General features: G+C 43.9%; 1 protein-coding gene across 1 annotated transcript in view; it reads left to right on the forward strand.

The window, feature by feature from the left end:
- The window catches only part of PKN3 (protein kinase N3), a 29,646-nt gene that overhangs the window by 4,512 nt on the left and 9,835 nt on the right, over positions 1-15,299 (forward strand). The window contains exons 2-12 of the mRNA XM_032797730.2: positions 428-710; positions 1,342-1,496; positions 2,832-2,961; positions 3,084-3,235; positions 4,340-4,538; positions 4,834-5,025; positions 5,291-5,400; positions 6,024-6,167; positions 11,203-11,278; positions 12,734-12,923; positions 14,959-15,070. Of these exons, the coding sequence (XP_032653621.1) occupies positions 428-710; positions 1,342-1,496; positions 2,832-2,961; positions 3,084-3,235; positions 4,340-4,538; positions 4,834-5,025; positions 5,291-5,400; positions 6,024-6,167; positions 11,203-11,278; positions 12,734-12,923; positions 14,959-15,070 (1,743 nt within the window). The remainder of the gene's footprint in view (positions 1-427; positions 711-1,341; positions 1,497-2,831; positions 2,962-3,083; positions 3,236-4,339; positions 4,539-4,833; positions 5,026-5,290; positions 5,401-6,023; positions 6,168-11,202; positions 11,279-12,733; positions 12,924-14,958; positions 15,071-15,299) is intronic.

The following is a 15,299-nucleotide window of genomic DNA, read 5'->3' on the forward strand; positions in this document are numbered from 1 at the left end:
TGTAGCTTTGGACAACTGGCAGCTCAAACCATATTAAAATAAAGATCTGCACCTGTTATATAATGCCAATTTAACTCAGCATCGTGATCACGATGAGGACAAATTACAGCTTCCCTTTGGTACTTATTCAAGACACACAAATATAAATAGACATTAAATAACAAGAAGGCAACCTTTGTGAGGACTCCTCTCATTTGTGCATTAATGTGAAGTTGGGATATATTAAGTTCAAAGATGGGCCCCAAATTGCAAAGTTAAAATTTAGATCTGATCTTCCTCAAAATTTGTTGGTGATTGGAATCAAGATTTTGTTCTGAGACCATCTGTAGTTGAGATGAAGTGGTAGAACGCTATTGATGTGTTGCACACTCACCGTTTTGCTATCACATAATATATCCAACTCTCTCCCCTTTGGTACTGGTTTTAGGGCATCTACTTCCTGCAAATGAACAATGGGGTGAACCTTATGGATCCAGGGTTCCAGCAGAAACTGGAGGATGAGAAGGAAGTAATTCGTCGAGCTATCCAGAAGGAACTGAAGATTAAAGAGGGGGCAGAAAATCTGCGCAAGGTGACAACAGACAAAAAGAATCTGGTGCATGTAGAGCGTGTGCTGAAATCTTCCAGTCGGAAACTGGAGCAGCTGCACTGGGATCTCCAGGAGCTTAATGCCTGGATTGTAGTAAACGAGAAAAGGGAGACCAAAACAGGTAGGTCTTGGGACATAATTGTTGGGCATGATAGCTTCAGTAGTAAGCCTCATTATAGCCAATGTTTTGTTTTGTTTTTTTCTATTGGGGGCTAGTATGATGGGAAGGAAAAATCTCATCTATCTAGGAGAGGAATCTCAACTGGTTCTTGCTTATGTCCAGGTGAGATGAACAGTGTAGAAGTATTGAAGTTTGGAAAGTTGTGATTGACACTAATTGAGATGGAAGGAGGTGATAACATAAATCAGAATAGGCAAAAGACTGATTGCATATGTTGGACATAGGATCGCTTCCTGAGCTTCATCTAGGGAGACTTACAGAGCTTGGGACAGAAAATAGGGGCTTTGGGGTAGAATCCAACATGCAAGTTCCTGACAGAGTGATGAATGTGAGATTGGAGGTTGTTGGTATTCTCAGGGCCTGATCCTAAGAAGCCAGCAGTTCCCATATTGGGTCAGTAGTAGGCTAGGGTACACAACAGCGAGGAGAATTTGTCCTTCAGTTGAGGCCATATATTGTACGTGTCTTTGAAGATGAAAACCTCATTTATACTCTCCTCCTCATCCCATCTATTACCCTATGAGGGAACCATGAGAAGGAGGGTAATGGAATTCACTATGTTGTTGCACAGATGGTTCCATGTCCCCGGACCCTTGTCTCTGGGAAAGGAGCCCAAACCCAGTGGCAAGGAGGATAGAGGCTCTGAAAAAGCAGTTGCACATTGAGATGAAAGTGAAACAGGGAGCAGAGAACATGATCCAGATGTATTCAAATACAACGTCAAAGGTAAGCATTGCTAAGTAGAAATAAGCAGGGAGCATGCCATCTTGGAACAAGATTTCTGTTAAAAGTGCAAACATGCACAAATCTTTATTCCAGATCTTTAAGTCAGAGTTGTTTTAGGTTGCATGGCTGAGCATGTTCATGAGCTGATGCACAGCCCTGTGACAGCATGGTGTACTATCCCATGGGGGAACAGTGTTATGAATACTGGTTGTGTTGGTTCATTGTCACAGGATGTCATTGAGGCAATAATTTAGTACAATTTAAATCAGTTTGCCTACTGTGGGGTCTCTTGTACCTCCCACTGAAGCATCTGGTGCTGATCATTGTTACAGACAGGACTCTGGACTAGATAGACCAGGGGTCTGATCCATTATGGTAATTTATTTTCCTAAACTTCAGATACTGATTATGCTTCTGTTCTCTGATATTAGTTACTAATATTAGACATTAGAATGGCTACCAGCATCTAACACTGGTGGTAGTGCCACTAGATTAGAAACAGATTTAAAAGAAATCTCAGAAGTGGTAAATCTTGTCAGTCACAGACATGGAGTGCTGCCTCCAGAAAAGTCAATCCAGGCTTTGGGAGGTGCAGTACAGGGAGAGGAGCCAAAATACCTGACCAAAGATAAGAAAATAAAATGCTTTGGAATATGACCCTTAATGTGTGACACTATCCCACATCATCAAGTTTCTGATACGATGTACCAAGTTTGTGCAATACTGTTTATTTCAAAAGAGACCAAAAGAGATGGAGCAAAGTAAATGGTATCTTGGTGTATGAGTTATTTAAGAAAGAGCTTTTTGGGAATTTACTGCTTTCTTATTCATCATGCTTGTTGTGTTTGGCATAATCATATTTAATATTCTAGAGGAGAATAAAAAAGTTTAATTAAGAAGCTTAATTTAACTATGTGAGCAGGATAAAGAACTTAAACATTTTTGTTTATTCCACACCTCCACTCATACAACTCTGCCAGCACAATTGACTAGTGAAGTACAATACTGAATCACTGCAACATCAGAATAAACTCTTAGTTGACTGTACCCACAGGGCAAGACACTTTACCTAGCAAACTCATCACATCTTTCATAGGTGTCACAGCATATCACAGCTCCCTCATCTGTATCTACCATGGTTGGAAATCATCATCCCTGTTGCTTATGCATCTTTTTGCACAACTGGACATTGTATGGAATTTTATGACTTTCTGGGACCCCTTTTAAGGCCTTGTATGTTGTGGTGCCCCATCTTTATCCTAGTCTAACACATCATTAAAATCCAGTTCTCTCCTGTATGGACGTCCCTAGCCATTTTGTAATCTGTCTTGCCAGGACCGGAAGCTGTTGGCAGCAGCTCAGCAAATGCTCCAGGACAGCAAGACGAAGATTGAGCTGATTCGGATGCAGATTGTGAAAGTATCTCAGTCAGCAGGTGGAATAGAGGATGCAGTGGATCCAGCAGGTAAGATGCTTTTGATATCTGACGTCGCTCGGAGAAGATGTTGCTGAATTATGAAGCCCCAATGCCTGAGATACTAGGCCACTTGCTTGTCTGATTGTTATATTTATCTCCAACCTTACCAGTGAAGGTGGGGGCCACCATCAGTCTCCTGGAGCTACGCATCGAGGAACTGCGACATCACCTATGCATTGAAGCTGCCGTGGCTGAGGGGGCAAAAAATGTGGTGAAGATCCTGGGAGACAGGCGGGTGCAGGATCACAAAGTGTTGGCTGAAGTAAGCACCATTGCAGTATTGCTACTTGAAGCATTGTGGTGACTTTCTCTATGCTGGATAGTAACCTTTTTGTCAGAGGAAAAACAGTATTACATCTGTTGCCCATTAAGGCCCTAGCCTTGTTCTCAGCAATGACATGGTGGCTCCCTACTGCCAAGTCCCTTGACACTGGTCTAAGTCCCCCTGCACTGCCATAATACTGCAGTCCCTGCTCATAGTGATGTTGCAGCAGCTGCTACTCCCAGCAACTGTAACGGTAGAAGGTGATAATTCCCTTGTATAACTGCTGTTACTGGCTGTTTGAGAGATTGTATGGTTGTCATTGCCATCTGATTCATTGCCTGTAATATGCAGTGATTGTTTTTTAAAAAGCCACATATAAAGCTCCCCGATCATATGCTGTTCTTGTGAGAGATGTTACATTTCCAGAACTTGCCAACTGACTTACATCATAAAGCTAGGACAGAAAAAAATGAATTTATAGTAAACTATACAACAATCTTTCATTTTTCTAATGGTCAGAACAGGAAAATATTAATAAAACATTTCACTCATTTGCTATGTAACTTTGGGCAAGTCACTTATCCTATTTGTGCCTCCGCTTACTCATCTGTACAATGAGGATAATACTTACCCCACAGGGCTTTTGTGAGCCATCGTTCATGTTTGTAAAGAGCTTTGAAGGCCTAAGATGAAAGGCTCTATATAAGTGTGAAGTGTTAGTTATAGTAATTATTCATCTTGGGCATTCATTATACCAGTTATCTTTAATTGGAAATCTCTAGGAGTCCAAATTGGTGGCTGCTTGTAGTGCACTGGCATGTAAGAAACCAGTTTTGGATTTTTGATCCTAGTCTGTTCTTCAAGTCGGAAATACTGTGAAGAGTGCTTATTCAGGGCAGAATCCTCCTGAGCCTGAGCAGCAGTGACTTGAGATGAATGAGTGGTGCTAATAGTCCCTTCTTGTCCTTCATGAGCAGGATGGTGCCTGACCTTTGAGGATAGGAAGTTGGGTCGCTTGTGACGTGTTAGTAGTACCAAGCTAATGGCAGTGGCTATTCATTCAAAGCCTGTACTAGCTTTTTCTCTGCTCCTTGTTATCAGGCTCAGGGTCGTTTGCAAGAATCATCTCAGAAGATTGATCTGCTGCGCTTGTCCCTGGAGCAGCAGCTTAACGAGCTTTCTTCTGATCACCCAAAGCAGGCACTCATCAAGCAGGAGCTAGTGAATGCTTCCTCTCTGGGAGCTCAGCATGTCAGCATCCAGCCCTTCACTTCATTGATCAAACCCACAGCTCTTACAGGTACCTGAGGCTGCGGGGCGTGGGGAATATTTCTTCCCTATATACCCATGTCATGACTGGTGTGTTTTGTGAGGTACACATTTGTTTCATTAGGAACTGGATCAAGTCCTCAATTTGTTTCATGTAGGCAACCAAAAAGCTGTCAGGTTGTAATGACTTTAATAGCTACTGAAGGCTGGTTTAAAAGTGTAAGATACCTAGACTGCATAAATCTAAAGTTTCTGACTTCCTGTGTGGACTGACTAGAATAATTTCACTTTTCTTGAGAATAACACTCTTCGGTGAAATTCCTCAGGTTCATTAGAAGTGAGACTGATGGGGTGTCAAGATCTGTTGGAAAAAGTTCCAGGACGTTCCCGAGTGTTTGGTTCATCTCCCAATCATGGGAGCCCAAGTGACATGAAATCCCTGACCCGAGCACGAGCTGGGATGAGTATTCATGGCCGCAGTACTGCAGCAAAGCACTTGCGGAATGAGGAGCTGTGTAGTGAGTATGATATTCTCTGTTGCATCAGTGATGGTGTCTTCTAATGTGCCTGCCACCTTTCAGTCTGGTGTGAGTGCAATGAGAGGAAACCTGGAAACTTGGTTCCTGAAACAGAGGAAGAGGCTGAATCATTTGGTCTCCTGCCCCCCTTAGTGATCTCCTATGCTGGAAATCTCATTAGATTGTGTGGCTACCTCCAGCAAGAAGTATATTCCAATTTATGACCATATAAAAGATTGTAACCTACACTTTCTCCCTTGTCCAGATGAGGTGCTCGCTGTGCTCAAAGTGGACAATAAAGTGGTTGGTCAGACAAACTGGGGCCCAGTTAATAACCAGGCTTGGGACCAAAGCTTTGTCATTGAGCTGGATCGGGTAAGAGTTTATTTCTGTAGGATGATAGGAATTCCAGGATCTCTTCAGTCTTATCCTCAGACCCCCTGTGTTGTGTCCCTTTTTTGATCTTTAACTTTATTTGAATTATTTCTGTGGATTTGGTGATATACTTGTCATTCCATTTTTGATCCATCTCTTTACTGGGACTGATAATGTAGCCTTCTCCCCATTCTTAAATCTACTGTAAGTACAGGTTACCTCTGGTATAGCTTCCATCTGAGCATTTGATGTCCCTCTTCTGTCTCCATTTGAGCGGCCCTACTCAATCTTTTACCTGCAATACAGCTCACTTCAGAATATTTAGGATGAGGTTCAGTCTTATGTAGGAGCAAAGTCAAGAAATTACATGAAAATGAGCAGTCTTTTTAAAGAAAGTTGTAGCTTCTGAAGGTCTGAAAAGACCAAAGAGGTGGGAAGCAGTAGGAATGAGGAACTATCACCTCTTCCTTGGAGCAGGTCTCTTACACACCGCATTGTTTAGCTGCATGGAATTTCTACAGGGCAGGAAAAGGTGGAGTTCAGAGTGTGTAGGTTATGGGAATGTGTGTGTGCCAGGTCATTGACCTTGTCCATTACCAAGCTCTCTGCTTCTCTTCTTTCAGTCCCGAGAGCTGGAGATTGCAGTTTATTGGCATGACTGGAGAGAGCTGTGTGCAGTGAAGTTCTTGCGCTTGGATGACTTTCTCGATAATGAACGCCATGGGATGTGCCTCTCTCTGGAACCCCAAGGGATGCTTTTTGCAGAGGTAAAGGCTCTAAATTTTACATTTTTCATCCATAAGAGTCACTGCTCCAGAGGTTTTCACTGAAGTGATAGGTAATTCTGTTGGGTTTGACTCTCCTTGCGTTGAGAAGGTTGCAGACAAATGGGTAAACTGAGACATGGATAGGTGAAGTAACTTACCCAAAGTCACACAGGAGTCAATGGGGGAGCTGGGACTAGAACTCAGGAGTCTTGACTCCCATTTCTCTATTCTAACCCCTAGATACACTCCCACCCTCACTCAGGCCTGGTCTACACTACGCGTTTAAATCGATTTAAAGAGTGTTAAATTGATTTAACGCTGTACCTGTCCACACTACAACGCCCTTTATATCGATATAAAGGGCTCTTTAAATCGATTTCTGTACTCCACCCCGACGAGAGGAGTACGTAAATCCGATATACAATCGGATACGGTAGTTGTGGACGGAATATTCAACACGTCATTGGCAATACAAGCAAGCGGATAGCGGGCCACAGATATGCAAACTCCACTGACCTGCTAATCTTGGACAGCAAGATTGACGATAGAGCAGCGGGCAGGTAAACAGAAAACCCCGCGAAACTTGAATCACATTTCTTTGCACCCAGACGGAGCATTGATCAAGCAACGGTGGCGATGCAGCCTCAACTCAAAAAAGAGCTCCAGTCAGGCACCGGGATGGGAGATACTAGAGCGATCGCTGTGGACCCGACGAGATCGAGTGTGTAGGCATCAGAAGCTCCAGTACAGACACTAAAGCCACACGACATTGAAAAAACAATCTCCAGGATACTACAAGCGTGCGTGACAAGCGAAGGGAAGCCCAGACTCAGGCGACGCTGCACTCATCAGGGGTACTGAGGACTCCGGCTACCCACAGTCCACAGCGTCCTACAAGTATTCATTGCTGGCGCCAAGCTCATGTCGTAGGTTAACACAGTGGTTTGCGTGGTCAGCAGGAAAGCTCCTCAGTCCCCCCGCCGGGCCAACCACCAACATCGAACGAAAGGGAAAGAAATCATTTCTTGACTTCAATGCACCCTAGCGGGAAGCCCGCTGAGACGCGATGCGGCAGCAGTGAAGGCAGTAATCCCCTCTTCGCGCGACTTCCGTGGTAGGCAGATCAATACTGACGAAGCCGGCGGCCAGTCAGCCTGAGGTCGCGCCGCGCTCACGGTGAGGCTGCGCCGGGGTCAACCTGGGGGGTAATGAAAATGAGAGATACTCCCAGTATCCCACGAAGGTACATGACGGCCCCGGTAACTGCTGTCATCATAGCACTAGGGCTGAGCTGTCAAGCCCCCCTCCTTCTGACGTAAGAAGAGATCGTCACTGCCCGGCCACGCAGACCCCGAAGGCTCGGCCCACACTCAATATCTCACTAACAATCGGTTCTGATGCTGCATGCCTTAAACGTCATGACACAAAAGGGGGGGACAGAGGCCCCGCACGAAGTAGCCCAGGAAGTGAGGAGAGGGAAGCGACGCACGGGTGGGGTTGGCAGGCCACCCACCTGTAAAGCATGAACACGCAGCAGACTGGTGCTCGATACAACTGTCCTGAAACACTCCCCGTATCTAGCGAGACACTCTATTTTAGAAACCATAAGGGAGGGATTGACCAGTCCCAGTGAGTCAATCCAATTTGCGTTGCACCCCGCCAATTTCAGCCAGGGCACTCATGATAGCAGCGGACAGTACAGAGGGGAGAGATAACCGTCATCTCATTGCCAGTTTTCTCCGGCAGTAGATGGTAAGAACAACCGGTAACCATCGCTGCTATCATTGCAAGCAAGTGGATCGGCTGTGTAGCATGGAGTATCGCCTCTCTCTCCGCGGCATCCAGTACACATACGTGCCGAAAAAAAAAAAAGCTGAGCGGCTCCATGTGTGCCGGCCTATGGCGTCTGCCAGGGCAATCCAGAGAAACGGCGCGAAAGGAGTGTCAGCTGATGTTGTTCCCGAGTAGGAATGACTGAATGACATATTACCAGAACCACCGCGACAATAAGATCACCGATTCAACGAATTCCAAGGCGGGAGAGACTGCGGGAACTAGGAAATAGCATGGAAGAGCTACCAAAGCAACCGTTCAGAAATCGACGTTAGCCTCGGACCATGGACACACAACGCCGAATTACTGTGCCTAGTGTGGCCGCATGAAATCGAATATATAATATCAGTTTTATAAAACCGATTTTAGCTAATTCGATATTATCCCGTAGTGTAGACATGGCCTCAATGTATTGCCTTTATACCTCAAAAGTAATCTGCTTGTCTTCTAGTGGGGAGAGGAGGAGGGATGGTTACCACTTGTAATTCAAATAGTTTCCATTCCCCCTGTTTAGAGTGTGGTGTCTACCCTGGAAATAGGTGCTTGTCTGAGAATGAAGGGAGTGAACAGGGAGGATATGTTATACACACATTTATTTAAACAATTATATAGCTTAACTTTCATTTATTTAGATTCTTAATTTTTATTTTTTGTATTGTTTTAGGGAATGGTGAATGATGCATTTGTTATTTACTAAATGATCATTTTTTATACCTGTGTTTGTGTCAATGTCTATGTAGATGGAAATTCAAATAAAATAAAAAATGCACAAAACAGCATTTAAAAATTATTAAATAAAACTACCTTAAATATGCTGGATACATTTAAAGAAAGTTAATGAAAAAGTTAATCAAAACATGTTTTGCATTTAAAACTAACTGATTTATTAAACAAATAAAGTATTATCTGTAATTAATAAATTGAACTAATTGTTTCTTGTCACCATGTCCTTCAGGATTTCAGAAAGAATAGATTTCATCCTCCTGCACCTAATTTTGATTCATAGATTGAAAGAGGAAAACAAGTTTTCCAGCACTTTCAGTTCCCATTGATCTCTTAACTTAGAATGAACTAGTCCATTAAACTGAACTAGTTGAGTAAACTGAAATAAAATATATTCTTTCTGCATCTGCTGAAAAAGCTGGTTTAGCAAATCAACAAACACTGGTGAGAGGTATTTAGCCAGTGACTTTCACCAGTTCAGTGATATAACTTTAAAACTTGGCAGCAAACATTTACTTCATAATATTATATGTTTTTATTTAATTTAAATTAATTTAATAAATTACAGTAAACTTAAGCCTTAACATAGATTGCCGTAATTTAAAATGTCATTCTAAATAGGTTTATTTAAAAAAATGCTTATTTAATTTAAATTTAAAAAATTGATTTAAAATAAAAATCTGATTAAAAAACAACAATCATTAATTATTACCCACCGTAAGAAGTGTTCTTTGTGGCTGATACAGTCTGCACTCAGATGGTTGAGGACTAAAGCACCAACTGGAAACAAGGAAAGAAATACTTTAAAAAGATGAGTTTGTTTGTAGTCAGGAGTGACCCTTAAAGGACCCCACTGTAATTACCTGATCACTACATAAAAAACCACAGTCTTTGACTTGCTTTTGTTAGGAGTCATTAGCAACACTTTATGTTAAAGAGGGTGGCTTAATGGTTAGGTTTGAATTACCCAGACTGTCTGGAACCACGGGATCAAATCCTATCAGGTTGGGCTTACCCCTTCATCTTTTGAGATAATAAAGGGCTAGTCTACACTGGCAATGCTAAAGTACTGCTTTGGCAGCGCTTTGCTGGGAGAGAGCTCTCCCAGTGCTCTAAAAAACTCACCTTCACAAGGGACGTAACTACCAGCCTGGGAGTGTGGCTGCCAGTGCTGGTGCCCTGTCTACACTGGCACTTTACAGCGCTGGAACTTGCTGCACTTGGGGGGATGTTTTTTCACACCCCTGAGTCAGAAAGTTCCAGCTCTGTAAATTGCCAGTGTGGACAAGTCCAAAGTGCATGGAACTCAATTTGTTACGAGATCTTCCAGGTAATCCTTAAAAAACACAGTCCTGTCTCCTTTGCAGGAGACAAAAGATCTGAGGGCATCTTTCCTAAATTGGCGTCTGATCCAGTCTCCTTAGCCAAAATTTCCCCTCTTGTCACTCTTGTGTTGTGGAGTGACTGGCTGCTGCTTCCCACTTTGGAGGTAGCTGCATTTCATCAGTGCTTTATGTATATAATTTGAAAAGTACACTGGCCTCAGTTGGGATGGAAGACACCTTAGAAATGTTATAAGTAGGATCCCACCAAATTCACGGTCCATTTTGCTCAATTTTATGGTCATAGGATTTTTAAAATAGTAAATTTAATGATTTCAGCTATTTAAATCTCAAATTTCACGGTGTTGTAATTGTAGTGGTCTTGACCCAAAAAGGAGTTGGGGGGGAGGGGGGGGGTCTGCTACCCTTACTTCTACCCTACCCTACCCTATAGTACAGCTCCCCTTATTTCTGTGTGGCTGCTGGCAGTGGCACTGCCTTCAGAGATGGGCAGCTGGAGAGCGGCGGCTGCTGGCCAGGAGCCCAGCTGTGAAGGCAGAGCTGCCACCAGCAGCAACACAGAAGTAAGGATGGCATGGTATGGTATTCCCACCCTTATTTCTGCGCTGCTGCCTGCAGAGCTGGGCCCTCAGTCAGCAGCCTCCAGTCTCCGGCCGTCCAGCTCTGAAAGCAGTGCAGAAGTAAGGGTGTCAATACCGCAAGCCCCCTAAAATAACCTTGCGACCCCCCCGCAACTCCCTTTTGAGTCAGGACCCCCAATTTGAGAAACGCTGGTCTCCCCCATGAAATCTGTATAGTATAAGGTAAAAGCACACAGAAGACCAGATTTCATGGTCTGTGACGTGTCTTTCGTGGCTGTGAGTTTGATAGGGCCCTAGTTATGAGCCAATCTTTCTGCCTTTGTCAGATTCTCTGTACTTCATGTTAATGGATACTTCTCACTTTATTTTTTTTCTTTATTTTTTTTAACATAGCACCTGAGGGGAGTAGATAGTATAACTCAGTCTGGAGTCTGCCTGCATATGTGACTCCTAGTTTGCTGAATGGGTGTGAATGGTCTATTTGAGCAGAAGGCTAAGCATGTGTTCAGGAGGGAAGTGAACTGCCCTGTAGAGTCTCCTCTGCTTCCCTGGCAGGTGACCTTCTGTAACCCTGTGATTGAGAGACGGTCCAATCTGCAGCGCCAGAAACGTATTTTCCCCAAACAGAAAGGTAACCAGCCTGTGAACTGACAGCCACGCCAATTAGCGGCATGTATGGTTATGTGGTTGTCTATGCGGGGGATGCTGCAGCACCCCATGGCTTGAAGTGGTTTCCATTATATACATGGTTTACAGTTTGGTTCAATGGCTCTCAGCACCCCCACCGTAAAAATTGTTCCAGGATCCCTGGTTTATGGTACACCTCTACCTCAATATAACGCTGTCCTTGAGAGCCAAAAAATCTTACCGTGTTACAGGTGAAATCGTGTTATATTGAACTTGCTTTGATGCACCGGAGTGTGCAGCCCCGCCCTCCACCCTGGAGTACTGCTTTACCATGTTATATCCAAATTTGTGTTATGTCAGGTGATGTTATATCAAGAGAGCGGTGTACATTTTGGAATGCTTCTGGGTTAATGTATGTGTGTAGGTGAGATCTATTAGAGTGTGGCAATATCTCCACTCACTAGGGAAGTGATAGAGGCATGGCTGTAACACTGTTTACATCCATGCCTAACATGATTACAGTGTCAGGGACTATGATTAGTAGTTTTTGAACAGGACTGTTGCTAGTAGGATCCAAGCCTCAATCTATGTGTGTTCCTACCACCTGTAGGATGACCAGATAGCAAGTGGGAAAAATTGGGATGGGGTGTGGAGCGTAATAGGTGCCTATGTAAGAAAAAGCCCCAAATATTAGGACTGTCCCTATAAAATCGGGACATCTAGTCACCCTAACCACCTGTGCTACCACTGATAAGTGGGAGTGGTGAGAGATTTCCTAGAAAATTTAGACAAAGCCATGTTGTCCAACAAGGCTTTAAAGCTGACACTTCAGCAAGGTGAATGGGTTGGTGGGTGGCACAGCTCATGTGCTCTTTTTCTCCAGAGCTGGAGAGAGAGTGTGAGAATTTATATTCTGAAGGCTCTTTGCAATTGGAAAAGCTCATTTTTTTTTTAAACAAAAACTTTGATTCTGCAGGAAACAGCAAAAATCATGGAAAGACCTTAAAAACTCATCCACAATTTATTTTCACAATTTTTCTGTTCTCTGGCTGAGACACTTAAATTCAGCATGGAAGTGGGGGTTGAAAATGAGACTATAGTACCTTCACATTATCTTTTGGCCAAGATCTAGTAGAGTATCAGTTTAATATCTGCTACATCCTCTGTGTGAGGATTATACCTCACAATTGCAGGGGTCTGGACATGATGAAGTGAGAGGTCTTTTTCAGCTCCAACTACTAGGACCTTATGAATACTTTTAATCGTTACTTACCTATGAGTCTGTCAGCTGTTCTGATTGTCTAGGAAATATAGTTATGGTGCCTTTTGGCCCTCCATCCCCAAACTGGGCCTCGTTTTGGGGTGAGCAAATGGCTGCCTCGATGAACTAAGTAGGGCAGTGGTTCATGCAGTGCTTGGCACGGTAATCTCAGTAACATTTGGGTTTCTTCTTCTCCAGGAAAGGAGTTTCTCCGAGCTTCTCAGATGAACATAAATATTGCTACCTGGGGTCGTCTAATGATGAGCATCCTCCCTCCATGTAGTTCCATGAGCACGCTAAGCCCCCCATTTCATACTCCCATTCATACAGACTTTACCTCTCCAGCACGGCTGCAAACTCAAACTGATTCAATGTCCATGTTGGGCAGGTAAGTCTTGTTCTAGTTAATGTTATTCGACAAACTGGAATGGGCACAAAATTAAAACTTGGTGAAACTCCACAGGGTGGTGAAAGACCTTTTGTGTGAAAAATCTATGTAGGAAATTCAGCTTCAGCTATTAAGAAAAGCTAATACTGGCTGAGATGGTGTGAAATTTATGGAGCATTCAGTATTGTAGGGCCACCTCTGATTTATTGTTTACCATTGGATAGATTTCCAGAATCATGGTTCTTCTTTGAGTATGTGCTCCTATGGGTGCGCCACCATAGGATGTGCATGTGCCTGGGCACTCTCAATTGGAGATTTTAGCTAGCAGTGTCCAAAGGTCTGCATCTGCGCACTATGCCTCTGCATGTTCCTGTGCAGGGACATGTAGGCAGGTGCAAATCTGTTGCCATTGCAGTTCCTTTTCAACTGCCCTCAGCTCAAGATGGTTCAGAATGATGTCCAGTGTGTTCTCAGACCCAGGGGTCAGGTGGGCTTGCACTTGGGTGGCTAGCCTGAGCTGCCACCAGGGACATAATGTTCACACTGCTATTTTTAGGCGCTAGCTCAAGGTGAGCTAGCACGAGTCTGTCTACTCACCGTGGAAATCACACCTCCCAGTTGCAGTGCTGACATGCTGTTAAGATTCCATCACGCTGGCCATTGTTCAGTGTGGACCAGGCCCGCCGACAGCAGTTCCGGGCCCCAGGGTAGAATAGTCCATGGGCCCAAGCTGCTGCCAGCTGTGTTGCTGGTGCCCAGTGAGCTGCCAGCACAGCCAGGGCTTCCACATGCCTGCCTGGTTGCCTTCACCTCTGCCGGTACGACCCCACGTGGACCTAGGAGCCCTGTGGCCCACCTGGGCTATTTAAAAGGGCCTGGGATTCCTGGCCACTACCGCACCAGTGGCAATGGCCCCGGGGCCCCCAGACCATTTAAAACCACCCAAGCGTCTGGGCAATTGCCCCTTTGTGCCCCCTCGCTCCCCCCTCCCCCCGATCAGTGGGCCTGGTGTGGACCAATAATTTGGTGTCTCAGTCTGGGGTCATAGTAGAAGGATCCAGTCTGAAGTGGTTGTTTTCCTGCAAAATCTGTGAGTGACCACAAACAGATGACTCTTTGTAAACAGGAATTGTGAGAGGCTCATGTGAGAAGGAGTGGGTAACAGATCTCCATCTAATAGTCCAAGGCCCATTCTCACTTTGCTAAATAAAATAACGGTTCATCAGCAATTACTCACACGTTTCCACTTATTTCTTATGATATTAGGCATGACATTGGGAAAGTGAATTTGGGAGTATGATGGTGGGGGGAAAATAGGCAAGTGCACAGCCTGCTTCAGTGCCTTTGCACCTAAAGTCAAAAGCTGCTTTAACTTTTATCAGTACTAAACTTAACTTTATTTGGTCAAATGCTAATTTATCCAGGGCCAAACTCAAATGTGGCACGTTATTTTCATTATATACTATCTGAGTACTATACAGGGCCACAGTTTAACTCGTGCTAGTATAGATCATAACCTTCTTTCCTGTGGTTGCAAATAACCTAACCACCAACTTGAATGTGTTCCAAAGCTTTGTATTTTAGCTTTTAGATTTGCTCCTCTAGAAGAGGATATTTTTCACTGGTCCACTAGCCCTTGTAAGAAGGAAGATCAACTTGGTTATTAAGCTAAACTACATTGCTGTGACATAGTCAAAAATAGATGTTTACTTTAAATTCTTCATCAGATGGCCGTTTTATTTATAGGCATTTCTATAGCTTTCATCACACATAATGTCAGAGTGCTAGGTATCCTGACATAAGTATAAACACTAGCAGCATAATAAAGGCTTATTTCCTTACCATTCACTTTAAAGACGCATGCTACCTGTTGATTTCTCACAGGCTTGAATCCCAGGTATGAATCAGGGAGTCTTACTGTCCAGTGCACTTAGGATTAATTTAAACCTTGCTTGTGTAATTCTGGCACTGCACTAGTGTTCCTGTATCATATTCTATTCCATAGTGACCTCTTTAAAAATTTCTTCAAATGCAGTGACTATCCAGTGGTTAAACTGACATTTGGCGAGGAACCTCCCCCTAAGCCTCCACGTCTTTTTTTGACAGCAGATTCCAAAGAGGTTGCTCCATCTCCTGCAGAGTCTCCGGTAAGAATCTGAGTTGACAGAGAGATTTTTGTGTGTTGGTCAGGTTTCTTTAGTGGGTTGGGCCCTTTCCTCTCAAATCCAAGTTCTTTTTGACTTCTTATAACCCTCAGGAAATTAGTGACTCCTCCAGCAGATGTTGATTTAAGACTGGCTAATTTCCAGGGATTTGGGGTCTAATTGGGTGACTAGGCCTTGGACTTTTGGTCACTCAGAAGTGGGACGGATGTGG

The sequence above is a fragment of the Chelonoidis abingdonii genome, chromosome 24 (genome assembly GCF_003597395.2).
Source record: "Chelonoidis abingdonii isolate Lonesome George chromosome 24, CheloAbing_2.0, whole genome shotgun sequence".
Classification (NCBI taxonomy): Eukaryota; Metazoa; Chordata; order Testudines; family Testudinidae; genus Chelonoidis; species Chelonoidis abingdonii.